Genomic DNA, 16,579 nt, shown 5'->3' with positions numbered 1-16,579 from the left:
TGTCAAGCCAAGGTTCTGTACAGTGATCCTTAGGTCTCCCAAGCTTTCATTTTTCTGAATGTAAATTATGCAGATAGCTACTATACCCACAAGGTTCTCCAGTTAGCAAATGTTAATAGTGGATTATGGCTTCACTTTTTTTTTTTTTATTTAATTTATTTTTGGCTGCGTTGGGTCTTTGTTGCTGTGCGCGGGCTTTCTCTAGTTGCTGTGAGCGGGGGCTACTCTTCGTTGTGGTGCAGTGGCTTCTCTTGTTGTGGAGCATGGGCTCTAGGCGCAGGGGCTTCAGTAGTTGTGGCACGTGGGCTCAGTAGTTGTGGCTCGTGGGTTCTAGAGCGCAGGCTCAGTAGCGGTGGCACACGGTCTTAGTTGCTCTGTGGCATGTGGGATCTTCCCAGACCAGGGCTTGAACCCGTCCCCTGCATTGGCAGGCAGATTCTTAACCACTGCGCCACCACGGAAGTCCTAGTTTCACATTTTTAAAAAAGGATCTGGAAGCAGTTTTCAGGATGGCAGTAGATTTTTCTGTACTGGGAAATGCCAAGCCTAGTAGAATAACCTGTAAGTGGAAAAAAACTTACTACAGGCGGCCTCTGAAGACTTGTGGCTATTAAACTAAGGTGTTCAAAAAGGCAGGTGTCCCCACAGTGGCTGGCACCATAGTTTCAACACAGCAAATGTTGAATTAAATGCATGAGTTACAGAAGGGTTTTATAGAATCTGTAATATTAATGTTGCTATACCTTAGGTATAAAGCTAAGCGAGTCCTAAAGAACCATGAGAATCATCAAGTGGCTGTAATGCCTTTCCTCAGAGATTGGCTGTTTCTCGCTTTTCATTTGAGAAAGATTAGGGCTGAGGACATACACGTATGTTCTATGACTTCCTTAAAGACGTGACAGGACCCTGTCTTACAGTAAGCATTTGAAAATGATACCCTTGTTTCACAAATCCCAGCATACTCTGGGAGGAGATAGAGGCCACTGAAGCCTTTTTCATGGTGGTAGAATAGGGCTATTTCCAGAACCAGCCCCGTGCCTGACACAGGCACCGAAATACTCTTTTCAAAGAACATTAGACCAGAGCCTCAGAGAGGAGGACCTTTTCCCTAGCAACCTGCTCCGGTGCTCTAGTGATGACGAATTCCAGCCAGCGTGGGCGTGAGCTGCTGTGAATATTCTCTTCTCCACAGGGAACAGGGGGCTCCTTCAGCATCGACAGCGAGGAATACGAGGCGATGCCCGTGCAGGTGAAACTGCTCCCCAGGAAACTACAGTTCTTCTGTGACCCTCGGAAGAGGGAGCAGCTGCTGCAAAGCACGGCCCAGTGAGTGGGCTGCAAGGGGGCGCCCGAGACTGCGCTTCAGGCTACCCGGGGACCAAAAGGGGACCAAGGCCTCCCCGTCCCTGCAGCGCTGTCAGAGGATCCCAAGGGCCTGTTCATGGCAAGTACCCTCCACCCTCCTCTCTAGTGCTTCCCAGCTTTGCAGCCGGCTTCCCAGCAGCGCATGCTTTGACTCTGCTGTGACAGCCCGTCCCTTCTACATACTGCTTTTCCTCAGGCTAGTTCCAGGAAATCCCCACCCTCAATGGATGGAGAAGGGCTAGAGCTTGTTAGCTCCCCGGTGGGAAGCAGGGTCCTGGGCTGAGTGGCTTGTCCTCTCCTGGTGGGCTCTGTGGCTGCCCTGGGAAGTCTAGGGAAGCGCCTGCCCGCTGCGGCCTCGTCCCGTTCCCCAGGCTCCTCCATGGGTGCTGCTACTTTGCGAGCTCCAATTCTTAGCGTCTTTCGGTTCTCTCCTTAATCAAAAACATACCTGAGGTGTTTCCCTCTTCAGCCATGGCTGAAATACTGTAAAGTACGTTTTTTCCCCCGAAGTCGTGCTTCTTAAATGTTGGTTTGCATGAGAACCACCTGGGGTGCATGTTGAAAACTGACTCACTTGGGGCCCAACCCAAATCTAGTAACTCAGTCTGGGGCTGGAGCCCAGGAATCTGCATTTTTAAAAAGGTGTCCACCTTCCCCAGGTGGTTCTACTACAAGAGGTGTCCCCCAAACTGAACAGGACACAGTCTTGTAAAGCAGCGGTCCACACACTACCCTGCTGAGGTACTTCCTAAAAGTATTTTGAAAAATCACATATCCCCTCAGTTTTAAGTTGACAGCTAAAATTTTTCATGGAAGTTAGTTGCCAAAGTATGTACTTTCTGGTGTCATGTAAATATTGATATTTTAAAATAAAACTGTTACATCACTGTCTTCAACATATTCAGTGTAATTGAAATACATAACAATTTAACAGTCATCCTCCATTTACAAAAATAAGTTTTTTGTCATTGAAAATGTCGATTATCCTTGTATGGTTATCTCCAAACCACTTTCAGCAAATGCTATCATAATGTAATGTTTTTATGCTTGAAATTTTCTTTCCATCGGACCTATCTTCTTGCCACCAAAAAATGTAAGTGGAAGTAACTTTCTTTTAGTTCTTCAAGTGTTAACTCAGTACAGAATAAATGTTATAAATTATTGAAATACAATTGATGAATATTATAAATTTGTGATAATTAAAAAATCAACATTTTATTAGAATGCTCTTTATCCTAGAGTTCATTTATCAAAAAGCAGTTTTTCTGTGTTGTTTATTCAAGTTTTTTTTAAAATTTTCGTATTGGAGGTTAGTTTCAGGTGTACAGCAAAGTGATTCAGTTATACGTATACATGTATCTATGTTTTTTCAGATTCTTTTCCCATTAGTTTATTACAGAGTACTGAGTAGAGCTCCCTGTGCTATACAAGCAGGTCCTTGTTGGTTATCTATTTTAAATATAGCAGTGTGTACATGTCAATCCCAAACTCCCAATCTTTCCCCGTCTTTCCCCCTAGTAACCATAAGTTCCTTCTCTAAGTCTGTCTCTGTTTTGTAAATAAGTTCATTTGTATCATTTTTTTTTTGGATTCTGCATATAAGCGCTATCACATGATATGTCTTTCTCTGACTTATATCATTTAGTATGATAATCTCCAGGTCCACCCATGTTTCTGCAAGTGGCATTATTTCATTCATTCCATTGTACATATGCACCACATCTTCTTTATCCATTCCTCTGTCGATGGACATTTAGGTTGCTTCCGTGTCTTGGCTATTGTAAACAGCACTGCAGTGAATACTGGGGTGCATGTATCCTTTCAAACCATGTTTTTCTCCAGATATATGCCCAGGAGTGGGATTGCTGGATCATGTGGTAGCTCTATTTTTAGTTTCTTAAGGAATCTCCATACTGTTCTCCATAGTGGCTGTACCAATTTACATTCCCACCAACAGTGCAAGAGGGCACCCTTTTCTCCACACCCTCTCCAGCATTTATTGTTTGTAGACTTTTTGATGTTGGCCGTTCTGACCGGTGTGAGGTGATACCTCATTGTAGTTTTGATTTGCATTCCTCTAATGATTAGTGATGTTAAGCATCTTTTCATGTGTCTGTATGTCTTCTTTGGAGAAATGTCTATTTAGGTCTTCTGCCCATTTTTTGATTGGGTTGTTTTTTTTCATATTGAGTCACATGAGCTGTTTGGAGATTAATCCCTTATCAGTCACATCGTTTGCAGAGATTTTCTCCCATTCTGTGGGCTGTCTTTTCATTTTGTTTATGTCTTTCCTTCCTCTTTTGTTCTCTTCTCTTGTGATTTCATGACTTTTAGTGTTGTTTGGATTCCTTTTTCCTTTCTGTGTGTGTATCTATTGTAGATTTTTGGTTTGCCCTTACCATGAGGTTTTGATAAATCTGACTGCTACAAGTTGCTGGTCTTCTTATTTCAAGTGCATTTCCAATATCCTGCATTTGTGCTGTCTTCTTAGAGTTGCTGGTTTGATATATTTGCGTGCAGCTGATTTCCCCCCTTTTCTGTATGTTTGCCTTTACTGGTGAGCTTTTCCATTCATAATTGTCTTGTTTCTAGTTTTGGCCTTTTCTTTTCTGCCTAGAGGAGTTCCTTTAGCATTTGTTGCAGAGCTGATTTGGTGGTGCTGAATTCTCTTAGCTTTTGCTCGTCTGTAAAGCTTTTGATTTCTCCATCGAATCTGAATGAGAGCCTTGTGGGGTAGAGTATTCTCGGTTGTAGGTTCTTCCCTTTCATCACTTTAAATATATCATGCCACTCCCTTCTGGCCTACAGAGTTTCTGCTGAGAAACCAGCTGATAACCTTACGGGGATTCCCTTGTACATTATATGTTGCTTTTCCCTTGTTGCTTTTAATACTACTTTTTCTTTGTCTTCAATTTTTGCCAATTTGATTGCTATGTGTCTCAGCATATTCCTCCTTGGGTTTATCCTGCCTGGGACTCTGTGCTTCCTGGACTTGGGTGACTGTTTCCTTTCCCATGCTAGGGAAGTTTTCAGCTATTCTCTCTTCAAATATTTTCTCAGGTTCTCTCTCTCTGCTCCTTCTGGGATCCTTATAATGCAAATGTTGGTGTGTGTAATGTTGTCCTAGAGGTCTCCTGGATTTTCCTCATTTCTTTTCATTCTTTTCTCTTTGTTTTGTTCCATGGCAGTGATTTCCACCATTCTGTCTTCCAGTTCACTTATTTGTTCTTCTGCCTCATTTATTCTGCTATTGATTCCTTCTAGTGTATTTTTCATTTCGGTTATTGTATTGTTCATCTCTATTCTTTTGTATTGTTCATCTCTATTCTTTTAATCTTTTAGCTCTTTGTTAAACATCTCTTGTACCTTCTTGATCTGTGCCTCCATTCTTTTCTTGAGATCTTGGGTCATCTTTACTATCATTACTCTGAATTCTTCAGGTGGATTGCCTATCTCTTAGTTTTTTTTCTGGGGTTTTATCTTGTTCCTTCATCTGGGACATACTTCTCTGCCATCTCATTTTGCCTTTGTGACTGCGGTTTCCATTCTGCAGGCTGCAGAGTTGTAGTTCTTCTTGCTTGTGTGGTCTGCCCCCTGGTGGCTGAGGCTGTCTAAGAGGCTTGTGCAGGCTTCCTGGTGGGAGGGGGCTGGTGCCTGCCCACTCGTGGGTGGACCTGGGTCTTGTCCCTCTGGTGGGCAAGGCCGTGTCAGGGGTTGTGTTTATTGGGCAGCTGTGTTCTCAGCAGGACTTTAAGTAACCTACCTGTTGATGCGTGGGGCTGCGTTCCCACCCTGTTGGTTGTTTGGCCTGAGGCATCCTAGCACTGGCTGTTGGGTGGGGCGAGGTCTTGGTGAGAAAATGGTGGCCTCCAAAAGGGCTCATGCCAATGAATACTCTCCAGAACTACTGCCGCCAGTGTCCTTGTCCCCACAGTGAGCCACAGCCGCCTCCCGCCTCTGCAGGAGACCCTCCAACACTAGCAGGTAAGTTACGAGGTCTCTGCTTTTTCCCTGGATTGTGGTGCACACAAGACCCTGTGTGCGCCCTTCCAAGAGTGGAGTTTCTGTTTGCTCCAGTCCTGTGGAATTCCTGCAATCGAACCTCGCTGGCCTCCAAAGCCAGCTTCTCTGGGCGCTCCTCCTCCTGTTGCCAGACCCCCAGGCTGGGGAGCCTGACATGGGGCTTAGAACTTTCACTCCTGTGGGAGAACTTCTGTGGTATAATTATCTTCCAGTTTGTGGGTTGCCCGCCTGGCATGTACGGAGTTTGATTTTATCATGATTGCACCCCTCCTACAATCTCATTGTGGCTGCTTCTTTTGGATATAGGGTATCTTTTCTGGTAGGTTCCAGCGGTTTTTTTTGGTTGACGGTTGTTCAGCAGTTAGTTGTGATTCTGTTTCCGTAAGACGAGGTGAGCTCACGTCATTCTATTCCACCATTCTGTCTCCTCCCCAAAGCACATGTTATTTACAGCTAAGGTGAAACAAGGCTTAACCTTATAGATGTAAATACATAAGTAAGCAGATGGGATAGAAAAAATTCTGTTATAACAACGCCATGCAGTTCTCTTGAGCCGCATATCGAAAATCACAGTGACCTATCAACAGCTTGATTAGATCCCCCTTTAGTTTGTTGAAGACAGAGAACTAGAAACTTACCTACCTTGCTAAGGATTCGGTAGCTAGGCATGATAATCACCTTGGTGCCCCTGAGGTTTTTATATTCCAGAGGGCAGTGCACCACAGTAAGCTGGATGAGACGTAAGGTTTTCTTTTTGTAAAGAGGAAGCAAGATTGCACAAGGGGGAAGAGGGAAAGGAGAACTGGCTGGCTCACCCTCGGGTAGATCAGTTTTAGGACAGTGCATGTGCCGGCACCCACGAACCCCTCGGAGAGTGAAGACCAATGCTTAAAGGATTATAAAGCAGCTATGAAAAGACCATGACTGAAAAGCCCATAAGATAATGCTTACCTGTTTACCTCTGTGTTCTTCAGAGTGGTGTTAAAAGCTGTGCTTTTGCAAAAAACAACAAAAAGCAGGCAGGTCCAAACATGCAGTCTAAGGAGCAGCCACTCCATACTGCCCATGGAGGGGAGAGGGAGTGCTGTGGTGTAAGAAGATACGCTCTACGTGAGCCGAGAGAGTCTGGCATATATTGGTTCTATAAGAGAGCGCAACGGACCAGCACAGGATCTTGGCTACCAGCATGTATGTGTTTTAGTGATTCTAATTTTTCCATAGAAATAATGGAACATATGATTGGGGAAGGATATTTAATTCAGATGAGTTTTTATTCATTTTTAAATGTAAATATGTCCTAGTTCAAACTTTGTTTTCTTGATTCAGACTATTTACTGAGAACATTTTACTGAGAACATGGTTGCCTTATCATCTATTGCCTTCTCTCTGTTGTCCTTCCGTATAAGGGCCACGTAAAGGATGTTTCCGCAGCTATGAGAGACCCTCGTCAGCTAGACCTGGAATGCTGAGGGGTCCGAGGAGAAGCCGAGTCCCCCCTTCTTGTTTAGTACAAACCTTTTGTCAGACTAATTTCACTCAAAAACCAAGAGTATTTCTATTAAAAACAGAGCAGATATTTTATATTAAATGTAGTTCAGTATAAAGCCGTTTGCTTACCCCCATGGCCAATGTGTGTGCACGGCTGTAATTACCATGTGCCAGTGCTTTACATGTGCGACTGACGAGCTGTGTCCTCACAACCCTGGGGAGTAGGTAATACGTGGTCACGTCACTTGGAAGGTGGGAACCTGGCTTGGAACACAGAGCTAGCAATGTTAGGGATTGAGTCTCTACTGCCTTAAAATAACTCACGCCCCAGAAGGCTAAAAATAAAATGTGTTTGTGTGTGTGTGTGTGTGTCAGTATATAATGTTTGTTTTAAAGTAAACTTAAGTAGGAGGAAGATGTGAAACAAAAAAGCTTTGGTCTCTGTGGGGTCCTTCTGCAGAAGTTGTCTGATATGATGGAGGGTGCACAGTCCTGGCTTTTCTGATGGAATGGGGACGGTTATTTCCAACTTCGGTTTCCATTACCTGGAGAATGTGTATCCAGACCGTGGCCTCAATCAAGGAGGACAGGCACCAGCTCTGGTTTCTTCCATCATCACCGTAAGCGAGGTCAGTGCTGAGCGCCATGGATTCTGCTCGTGCCCTGGGCTGTTGCTGCTTCCTACCACAAGCCGCATTTCTTGGACCAAGTGAAGGACTGCAGCACACATGTTCATGTTAAAATGTGAATTTTAATTGTAAAAACTGTCTTCTGTAAATATAGTTATATCAGCCTCTCTGCATACAACTTGGTTCAGATATATACACATATGATATACACAGACGTTATTTGTACCACAGAACAAAATCAATTCAAGAAACACTTACTCTTCGGGATGAACCCCAGCTTCCTTTAGGCCTTTAAAATGATCACCATTGAAGAGAGAGAACAACACACCCAGATGCAGTATATTCAGGGTGAGATCTATGAACTGTCTTACTAATTTCATACTATGAGGTAAACACTTGAAACAAAAACAGATTCCATTGCTCTTATTGCTGTAACTCTTACACTGGGGTATTAATCAAAGTAGGGGTTTGACATTTAAGGCGACAGGGAGACTATGCTGATCCTAACTTGGCAAAAACAGAACTTTTCCCAAGGCTTACAACTATTTCTTTTTCAAAAAAGGTTTCTCTCTCAGACCTATAAAAAAATTTAGCCAACAAGCTTGGGATAAACAAAGGAGGTTAGTTTTGTTTTTCCTCTACTCTGTACCCCTAAAGTCTCCTACTCAGTCTGTTCAAAAGCACAGAATCTACAGCTTTCCTCACTGGTCGTGGAGGGCTAGACCGAAACTCATTTCCTGATGCTGCCTTCAAAATGTTTTGAGACTTTTTATCTTTGCTTGATTTGGCCAAAGGAAGGAGTTTTCACTCCAATGTCAATGGCATATGTTAACAACCAGTGAACTCGGTGACCCGTGTGTGGATTTTTCATTCTGTGGATCATCTCCAGCTAGTTCCTAATACCCTACACCCCACCCCTGCATCCCCCAGCTGTCCTTAGAAAGCAAAGTAGATGTACATTAGTCTAAAGAGGCATTCCACAGCAAACAGGTAATTCATACCTATCCTTCCGTGGTAGTTAAATAAATTTTCTGAATTTAGAGCCTGTTACCTACCTCTAAAAGCCCACTACGCTGAGCTTCTAGAATAAATGCTAAAGAGATGAAAGCAGGGCTTTACTTCTCCGTCATCATTTCTCTATCTAGCTCTGGAAAATTCTTACTTCCTTTCTACATGTGCAGTTTCACCAAATGGCCCCTGTGTTCCAGCTCCACAAATGAGTCAAAGTGCCAGTTATAAAACTACCCCTGCCTCTCATCTGCCTCCAGCTAAGAGGCCTAGAAATCAGCATGCTCACATTCACCCCCTTTCATACAAGAATCTTAAGGTTGGTGAATGTGTGTCATCCTCCATCGGACTGTCAACTTTATCTCCTCAAGAGGCTGTGTGTTAGATTTCACAGGACAGTCCTTATTCACTCACCCGAACATTTAAGTAACAAAACGCTTATGGGGTCTCAGCTGCTTCCAAATTGCAATACTGCCCGTTTCTTCTAGGATTATAGTTTTGAAATTTCCTTCCAACACCTGCATACTCAATTCATCACATAGTAATATCGATATAAAAATAAACTTCCATTTCTTATAAGAAAAACATGAACTAAATTCACAGTTAGCCTTTTTCCACAGCACTCCACCCCAGTAGCTCCGGGGAACAGAGGTATACTGGTCATACAAATGGAATATTAAAAAGCCATGACTTGGGAGTAAAAGGAGCCCTGAACTCCTCTTCCCCTACCTGAATCACAAAAGGGCTTTCCTGAAATGAGAGGGGACGGACTGGCCTGCTGGAGTGAGCCCCAGGTCTGCAGGATCCTCACTGCAGGGCACTAAGTACAGCAGGAACGCAGGGAAAAGACCCGAGGACTGGCCCTTTCACAGAGTCTGAGCCCACCAGCCAGGAACCTAACGGGGAGATGAAAGCCCGTGTGAGACACGCCAGTCCCCATACTAACCTTGCCTGTTTGAGAACTGTCATCACGCCAAAGCAAGTTCACTGTCTTATTTTATTCAGCAGCGCCCTCCCCCTCCTCTACCTCTGCAAGTACGATCCGTCCTGGGAGTGGAGGAAGCACCTCAGCTCATTCCCTGGGCTCTAAAGTTTCATTTAAAACAAAACAAAACAAACAGTCCCTGAGGTCCCCGCCTCTTCCTGGAGGGTTGCTGTACTGCCGTTAAAAGGTTAACTCTTCACTGCCCTTTACAAAAGGTTCCCCAAAGGCCTCGGTTTAAAGGTGAATAATCTTACCTTTGTATTGCGTTTGAAGGGCTTTCAGTGTATCAAGACAAATAGCAAGTTCGTCCTCATAACCACCAGAATGAAAAACAGTGATTCAGCTATGATTTCACTTATCTTTATCTTCTAGCTAAAATATAGGTGGTTACACTGATAAATGAATCTGCACACGTGGTGCTGAGAATTGTCTGCACCCTGTGCTATAGTTAAATTTCCCATCTTGATTTTCACGTGGGACAAAACAAGGTAAGTTATAAATGCAAATTCCTATGCTAAATTATTTCTATCGCTATATCAATGAATTCAGCGTCCCTTCTTCAGCCAAATGGAAGACATGATGCCAGGGTGAAGGATGGCTCCAGGGGGCAGATGCCTGCTGATCCACAGGATTCCTAACTCACCAAGGGCTGTACAGGCACTTACACTAGAAGGGATCGACACCAGGCCTAAGGAGTGCTTCATGCCTAGCAAAAGCCAAAGCTAATTCTAAACTATTATTTGGCCCATACTTTTTGGTCTGGTGAAAGATAAGTCCTACCATTTCTGACTCCTGAAGAGTCCTAATCCAGAGGACAACTGGACATTGTCCCAAAGGCTGAATGGTACCGTCTGCCCAGCCTGCACAAGTGAAAAATCCACTTCACCAGAACTCTGTCGTACCTTACAGACATCAACAAACCCCAAGCCTGGGTTCTAGGTCCCACAAGGACTCTCGCCACCGAGAGTTTCTTCTAACTTGACTCAGGGGTGACCTGGCAGCCCCCGTGTCTCAGGTCAGCAGTATTTCTAAGTTAGGACGTGGCTCGCAGCTGGGCGTTAGATCAGGCTTAAAGTCCCCCAGCAGGACCGCGCCAGCTGGCACAGTGGGCCGTGGGGAGGGAGAGAGGTGGTCCAAGGGTCTAGAGGGACAGGAGGCCACCATCAGTCAGTGGACCCGAGGCTCCCGACCTGCTCCAGAAGGCCACAGTAGCAACAGTAAGCCCTGTCCCTTCGGAGGACAATTCTCCAAAGCTTCCAAACAAAAGCAGGGAGTTTCTCAGAAAATATTTCCACAGTGACACAAAAGCAGGTCTGTGTGGCTTCTAGCTTCTGCCGTCCCTGTGCAGGGAGTCTTGCCTGGTACCCCACCTACGAACTCCCCTTTCACGGACCTGGCAGCAAGTGACGCTGTGGGTGCTGCCCACCTGAGAGAGCCTTCAAACGGTGACCTCTGACCTCGGAAGCAAGAGGCTCCACATCCGCATTCTTGGGGGACGACAGGCAGTGACGAGGGTAACCACAGGGCAACAGCGCGCCGGCCAGCCCAGCAGAGGGCGCTGCACTAGACTCCTGCCACCCCCCCCACCCCCCACCCCCGCCACACACACACACACACACACACACACACACACACACACACACACACACACACACACACACACACACACACACACACACACGCAGGAAGCTGGCAATGCAGGGAAGAACCAATTCTTGGGTTTCCTCTTCAAGGTCGGCCGAGCCCAGGGTGCGTATGACCTCAGAGTGGCACTGCCTCATGGGTGCACCCCTCCCAGGGCCACCCCCAGCCCAGACCTCTGCGTGAGCATCGGCGGGACACACAGAGATGCCAGATGGACAGCTGCCTAGGACCGCAGGGAGCTAAAAGGAGCACAGAAGCCTGGGCCCACCATTCAAAGGGAAATACAGGAATCTCATCTTCATCCTACTACCTTTACATCAGCACGTCTGAGCTTGGAGTTACAATACCACGAAAACAAAAGCGTTCACACGCAGAAGGCCTCTGGAGCAGAAGTGCTTAAAAAGAGTATTCTCCGAACAAATTCCCCAGCTGCACAGAAAGAGGGTCTGTCTGTGTCCTCCACGAGAATCTGGAATCCCGCCCCTACTTCTGACCACCCACCCCCAACATAGAAAGCCCTGAGCCTTTGGATACCACTAAAAGTATATAAAAGTAACCATAACTTGACCCAAGTTAGAAAGGCCACTTCTTCTCCAGGGGCGAGAGGGGACAGTCACTCTTCCAGGAAAAAGGCAGTGAAGCTTCAGCTTCTAAACACAGATTCTTTTTTTCTTTTGTAAACATATGTATTACTGAAATGAAGGCTAAACCCACAGGGGAGAAAAATGTACAGTTTACAATTCAATGCCCAAACTGATTTATATACTTACATAAAAGATGCTACCTTGATTAATCAATGTCTGTGCATTTCCACATGCGAATTTCTTTAGTCTTCAATTCCATGTCAAGGGGCTACAGTGAAAATATTTTTAAATAAAGCAATAAGCCCTATAAAGCTAGTCTTGAGATAAGACATGTGACCCATCTATTTGGAAGTTATTTCTCTCTGCTGTGTACATTTGCCTGGCTGGAACTTGGTCCCAGACATGGGTATACAGATGGCTATTCCAATAACAGAGCCAGGCAGGAATGGTGAAGGGCAAGAAGTTATTTGTCACCAACAACCCAGGATCCCAAGTCAAAATCCTAAACAGACCCCAAAGACCTAAACTCTACTCCAGGAGCTAGCTTCTCTGGCTAACAGACTGTGGCTGTCTCACCTAAGCTGGCATCCACCGAACGCCCCAGCCAAAGAGAACAGGCAGGGCCGACAGGAGCTGTCCCAGGTCAGAACACTCCGGAGCAAAGCAGAGGAGCTCACTCTCAGGGTTCCCAACTACTTTCCTGGGTGGAGGGACTGCCACGTTTGCTCTCTAACAAACCTGTACCTCTCTGGTCCCAATTACTCAGCTCGACAAATGTCGTCTCTGCTAAAGAGAAGTTTGTTTACGAGGGCTCCAAACTGGTACACACTCTTGTTAACATCGGCCCGAAGGAATCTGCCAGCCCGTCCCCAAGAGGAGGGGATTCAGAGAAAAAGGACTATTACGTGGAGTGGCCACCATTAACTTACTCAGAGGAAGGTTTCAAGGCTTCATTCTACAATTTTAGCTCTCAGGTGACTGAGAAGCAACCTCTCCCTGTCATCTGTCCTTAGAGAAGCTCACACTTGGTGACAGAAATATCCTTTGTCCCTCTTTGAAGTCTCTTACCTACGTGAACAGAGAAAACACAGATTTACTCTAATAAACAGGAAAAGGGATTTGATCCCAAGACTAGACTCCCAGAACTGATTAAAATAACCTTGAAAGGCCACCTGGTCTAGCTTCTGCTTCAGGCAGGTGGACATCCAACGCCACACTGGATGGACAGCTGTCTTATTCTTGATATGTCACGCGACAAGGACCAGACAGACTTTCTCAACAGTCCAGCCCCACGTTTCCAGAGCTCAGCCCTCGCCTGGTGATACGCGGCCTTCGCCCCATCTCCTCAAGTCCCTCAACAAGGCAATGAGAGAATCTGCTTTGATAACTCCTAAGACCAAACCGGCGGCAGCTCTGAAGGCGGTAGCTTTCAACGACCTACAAAACCAAGGTGCTCTCTCATCTTACCTCTTGGTGGGGAGGAAGGGAGGGAAGGCGATGCAAAAGTTACATTTGTTGGAAGTATAAACAGTATTCCTTTGTGTCAACTTAATTAAAAATCAGGCCATCTGGGGCCTGGGTGAACTCATCCTTCCTATGGGCAACAGGGGTTGTCAATGACCAACATGACATCGATGCCGTAGGCCTCCAGCAGGTCCATGAGAAAGCTCCGGTCTCCTTGGGGGTCTAGACCCATGCCCCGGGCATGCTCAGCCGTCAGAGTTTTGTCTTGACTGGCGGACACCTCCAGTAAAGTCTGAAATATCCGATTGTTTTGCTCGAGGAAAAACCTGCATTCACAAGACAAGACGTGGGAAAGGGAGGGCAGAAAAGACACGAAAGCTCACCAAGTAAGCCGCACGTGGGGAACCAAAACTGCACTGCTTTGCTTGATATACTTTTAAATGGTTTCAAATCTCAGACATATCTTTTAAAAGAAGAAAACGGGTTAGAAGTTAAACGGTTATTCAAGTGCCGCTAAGGTCAGCAAAGAACTGGCGATAACCGTGGTACGACGAGCAAAATCTCTAAGCAACTGATGGTCTGACTGCCAACAATTTATTTTCCTGTTGAGAGGGAGGTCACTAGGGGTTTAAACACAGCTGTAGGGAGAGGCCCCCGTAAACTTGGTTCCTCTCTTTCTGCTTAGTCGTAAAGGGAAGAGAAGGACAGAAAACAAAACCAAAAAGACTGATAACGCAGTTCTGAGGTCAAGACTTAATGTGAGAAAGTGGAATTCACCTTCAAAGCCCTGGCTGGGTAAGTAGAGCCCGCAGCAGGAGGTGAGCCTTCCTAGAGGCAGAGAAGGGCTCTGAATTGGCTCTCCAGGCCCTGAGGCACCACACAGAAAAGGTGGAGCTCAGGGGAGCTGCGGTGGGCACGGGGCAACCTGAAGCCAGCCCTGCTGGAGCGGGCAGTGAAGGCGGAAGGGGAGTCAGCCTGGAGGTACCGGTATCGCCACAGCTCACCACCATCTGTACGCAGCTGTGTGCTTTCGATTGCTTTTTTTGTTTTAATTATGCACAGAGCATGATTTGAATGTCACGAACTTACAGTACTGTATGAATATATGAACTGTAGTCAGAAAAGGCATTAACTGTCTAGACTTTTCAGCTGTGTTCCACAGAGCAAGGTGCCTAGTGCCCAAAGCAGCTCCGGGCGCTCTGGAATGTCAGATTCAATAGACTGTGTCAAGCCTTGATGAGTCTGCTGGTTCCCTGCTCAGTTCCCAGATACTTTTACAGCTAAACAGCATGTATGCATTAGAAAGTACACTTTATTAGAATCAAAGTACTGCACCTTTGTTGAATTATCAAAGCCAATATCAAAGCCAGAAACAGTTCTAACTGCAAGTGCTATTCCCCACCCCCATCCCGGGAGGCGGGGTAGGAAGACCAAGCCGGAAGCTGGGAAAATTGTTTCTGGTTCAATTACAATTCTGTTCTTATCACTGAGCGCTATCTCACACAGCTGCTTATGAATGGGATCAGTGCTACGAGGTATAAAGGCCACGGCTCCCACCCTGACCACCAACAGCTCTGAAGGAAAGAAATGTCCTTCGATTCAAGAGTTAAGTTTCTGATTAGCCCATAATACTCAGTACAAGGAACTGCTCCATTCAAAGGAAGCAACGGGATGAGAAGTCCCTGCATCCCGAGGGACACACAGAGCTCCTACGCAGCAGACATCTGGATGTAGATGCCCAACAGGAAGACAGCTGCGGGGACTCCCATTTTCTCTTAAAACCTTCCCCTGCTGCTTTAACTTTTCTGGGTCCCCCAACAGCATTTTGGGGCTCAGGTTGACTCTGTGTGGAGCCCAGCTCTAAGTGCCCTTGGTGGCAATAAAGGGCATCCTTGGGCTGCAGCAGGTAACACGGGAGGGATCCAGGCTAAAGCCGTTAGTGCTAAGGGACCCACGGGGAGGCCCACGACCGCCGCCTGGGCCGACTTACAGCACAAAGAGGTCCTCTTCACAGGGGTTATAATCTTCTTCTACCTCCTGGGAATACAACAGCATCTGCCTGTCGGGGAGGAGACGCCCGTCAGCCTCTGGCGCAGCTACGAGGACCCCAGTGATGGGCTAGGTCACTGGCCAGGCATCTGCACGGGCCACCGCCTCTCAGGAAGGAGGCTGATCCAGAGCGACACACGCACCCTGGCCCCCGTCCAAAGGCAGGGAGAGCAGCAAAGATAAACGGGGCTTGGAGTCCAGGGCTGGTTCTGCCCGTGTGTAATCCCACTCAAGTGACCATCTTTCCTAACTCATAAAATGAGACCATTTATTTCGCCACTGATACCAACACGCTCCCTCGGGCCTCACAGGTTCCAGAGGCCGCCAGAAAGGAGTCTCCCCACACATGCCTGCTGCCCATCGGTATGTGCTGGGAGCTTCCTCAACCCCAGCGCGCGGCAGAGGGGCAGAAATGTGCCCAGAGGGAAGGAGCGGCAGACGGGCTTGACGGGAGCCCCACCCCCCGCTGTCCCGACAAGGCAGCACCGCGGCCCCGGGCTCTGATCTACCTCTGCTCGCTGAGCCGCCGGTACTTCTCCCGGTCAGCACTGTTGACCTTCAGCAGCGGCTGCAGGTGCTCGTGGTGCGTCTTCACGTTCTGGTTGTCCACGTAGACGTCATACAGCTCCCGCTTCTCCTCAAAAATCTTCTCGGTGGTGCCTGCGGGAGCTGGGCTTCAGGCGGCAGGACCCCGGAGGGCGGCCCTACAGGGAACCAGCCCGACGCTGCCGGGACAAGGAGGGCCCCGGGCGACCCCGCCAGGGATGTGCGGGCAGGATGGGGCGGGCCCCGTACTCACAGGCCACGTAGGACACCTCTACCTCCAGGCTCTCGATGTCGGCCACGTTCACATAGAAGAAAGGCTTGGACTCGGGAACGGTGCCCCCGATGCCGGGCAGGGAGACGTTGGCCAGGCAGCAGCAGCAGTACACTGCGGGGACGGCGGAGGTGAGGCCGCCCGGGCCCCTCCGGCCCCTCCCTCCCAGCCTGCGGCCACCTTCTCGGAGCTGTCAGCTCCACCAAGGCGCTCAAACCCAACGGACATGTTTCAGTCTGCGTCTCACGAGGCCCTGCTTATTAGCATTTGGCGCTGGTGACCCTCTCCCTTCTCAGAACTCTTACCCACCGCGACCCCCACATCTCCTGGTCCCCTCCCCTCTTCTGACTGCACGCCAACACCCCCTCTGCCTTCCGCCTTCGCTGGCTCACCTCCCAGGCCTGCACCTTACACGCTGGCACGTCCCTCCTCACTCACATTCTCCCCAAATGACGGCACCCGCCCCCCGGCTATCAGCTCGGCCTCTGTGCCACCCCCAGGTCTGTCTCTGTGGCCCAGCCTG

General features: G+C 47.4%; 2 protein-coding genes across 13 annotated transcripts in view; one reads left to right on the top strand and one right to left on the bottom strand.

Annotated features, from left to right (window-relative positions):
- Positions 1–9,690, top strand: part of AGK (acylglycerol kinase) — a 93,271-nt gene extending 83,581 nt beyond the window's left edge. For 9 of the 11 annotated variants that reach the window (XM_089917296.1, XM_022579471.2, XM_022579465.2 and 6 more), the window contains one exon: positions 1,193–9,690. In XM_089917296.1, the coding sequence (XP_089773422.1) occupies positions 1,193–1,330 (138 nt within the window). In that variant the 3' untranslated portion in view covers positions 1,331–9,690. The remainder of the gene's footprint in view (positions 1–1,192) is intronic. The other 2 variants (XR_016394268.1, XR_016394267.1) reach the window with 2 other exon arrangements.
- A 1,437-nt stretch (positions 9,691–11,127) lies between these two features.
- The window catches only part of DENND11 (DENN domain containing 11), a 45,019-nt gene continuing 39,567 nt past the window's right edge, over positions 11,128–16,579 (bottom strand). For both annotated transcript variants that reach the window (XM_022579453.3, XM_022579450.3), the window contains 4 exons: positions 16,039–16,170; positions 15,749–15,899; positions 15,181–15,249; positions 11,128–13,516 (listed from right to left, as the gene is read on the bottom strand). In XM_022579453.3, the coding sequence (XP_022435161.1) occupies positions 13,321–13,516; positions 15,181–15,249; positions 15,749–15,899; positions 16,039–16,170 (548 nt within the window). In that variant the 3' untranslated portion in view covers positions 11,128–13,320. The remainder of the gene's footprint in view (positions 13,517–15,180; positions 15,250–15,748; positions 15,900–16,038; positions 16,171–16,579) is intronic.

Source organism: Delphinapterus leucas, chromosome 9 (genome assembly GCF_059928025.1).
Source record: "Delphinapterus leucas isolate spDelLeu-1000000601 "Yukka" chromosome 9, BTC_Dleu_Yukka2, whole genome shotgun sequence".
NCBI lineage: Eukaryota > Metazoa > Chordata > Mammalia > Artiodactyla > Monodontidae > Delphinapterus > Delphinapterus leucas.
Note: the sequence above shows the minus strand (reverse complement) of the source record. Positions and strands in the feature narration are given on the sequence as shown.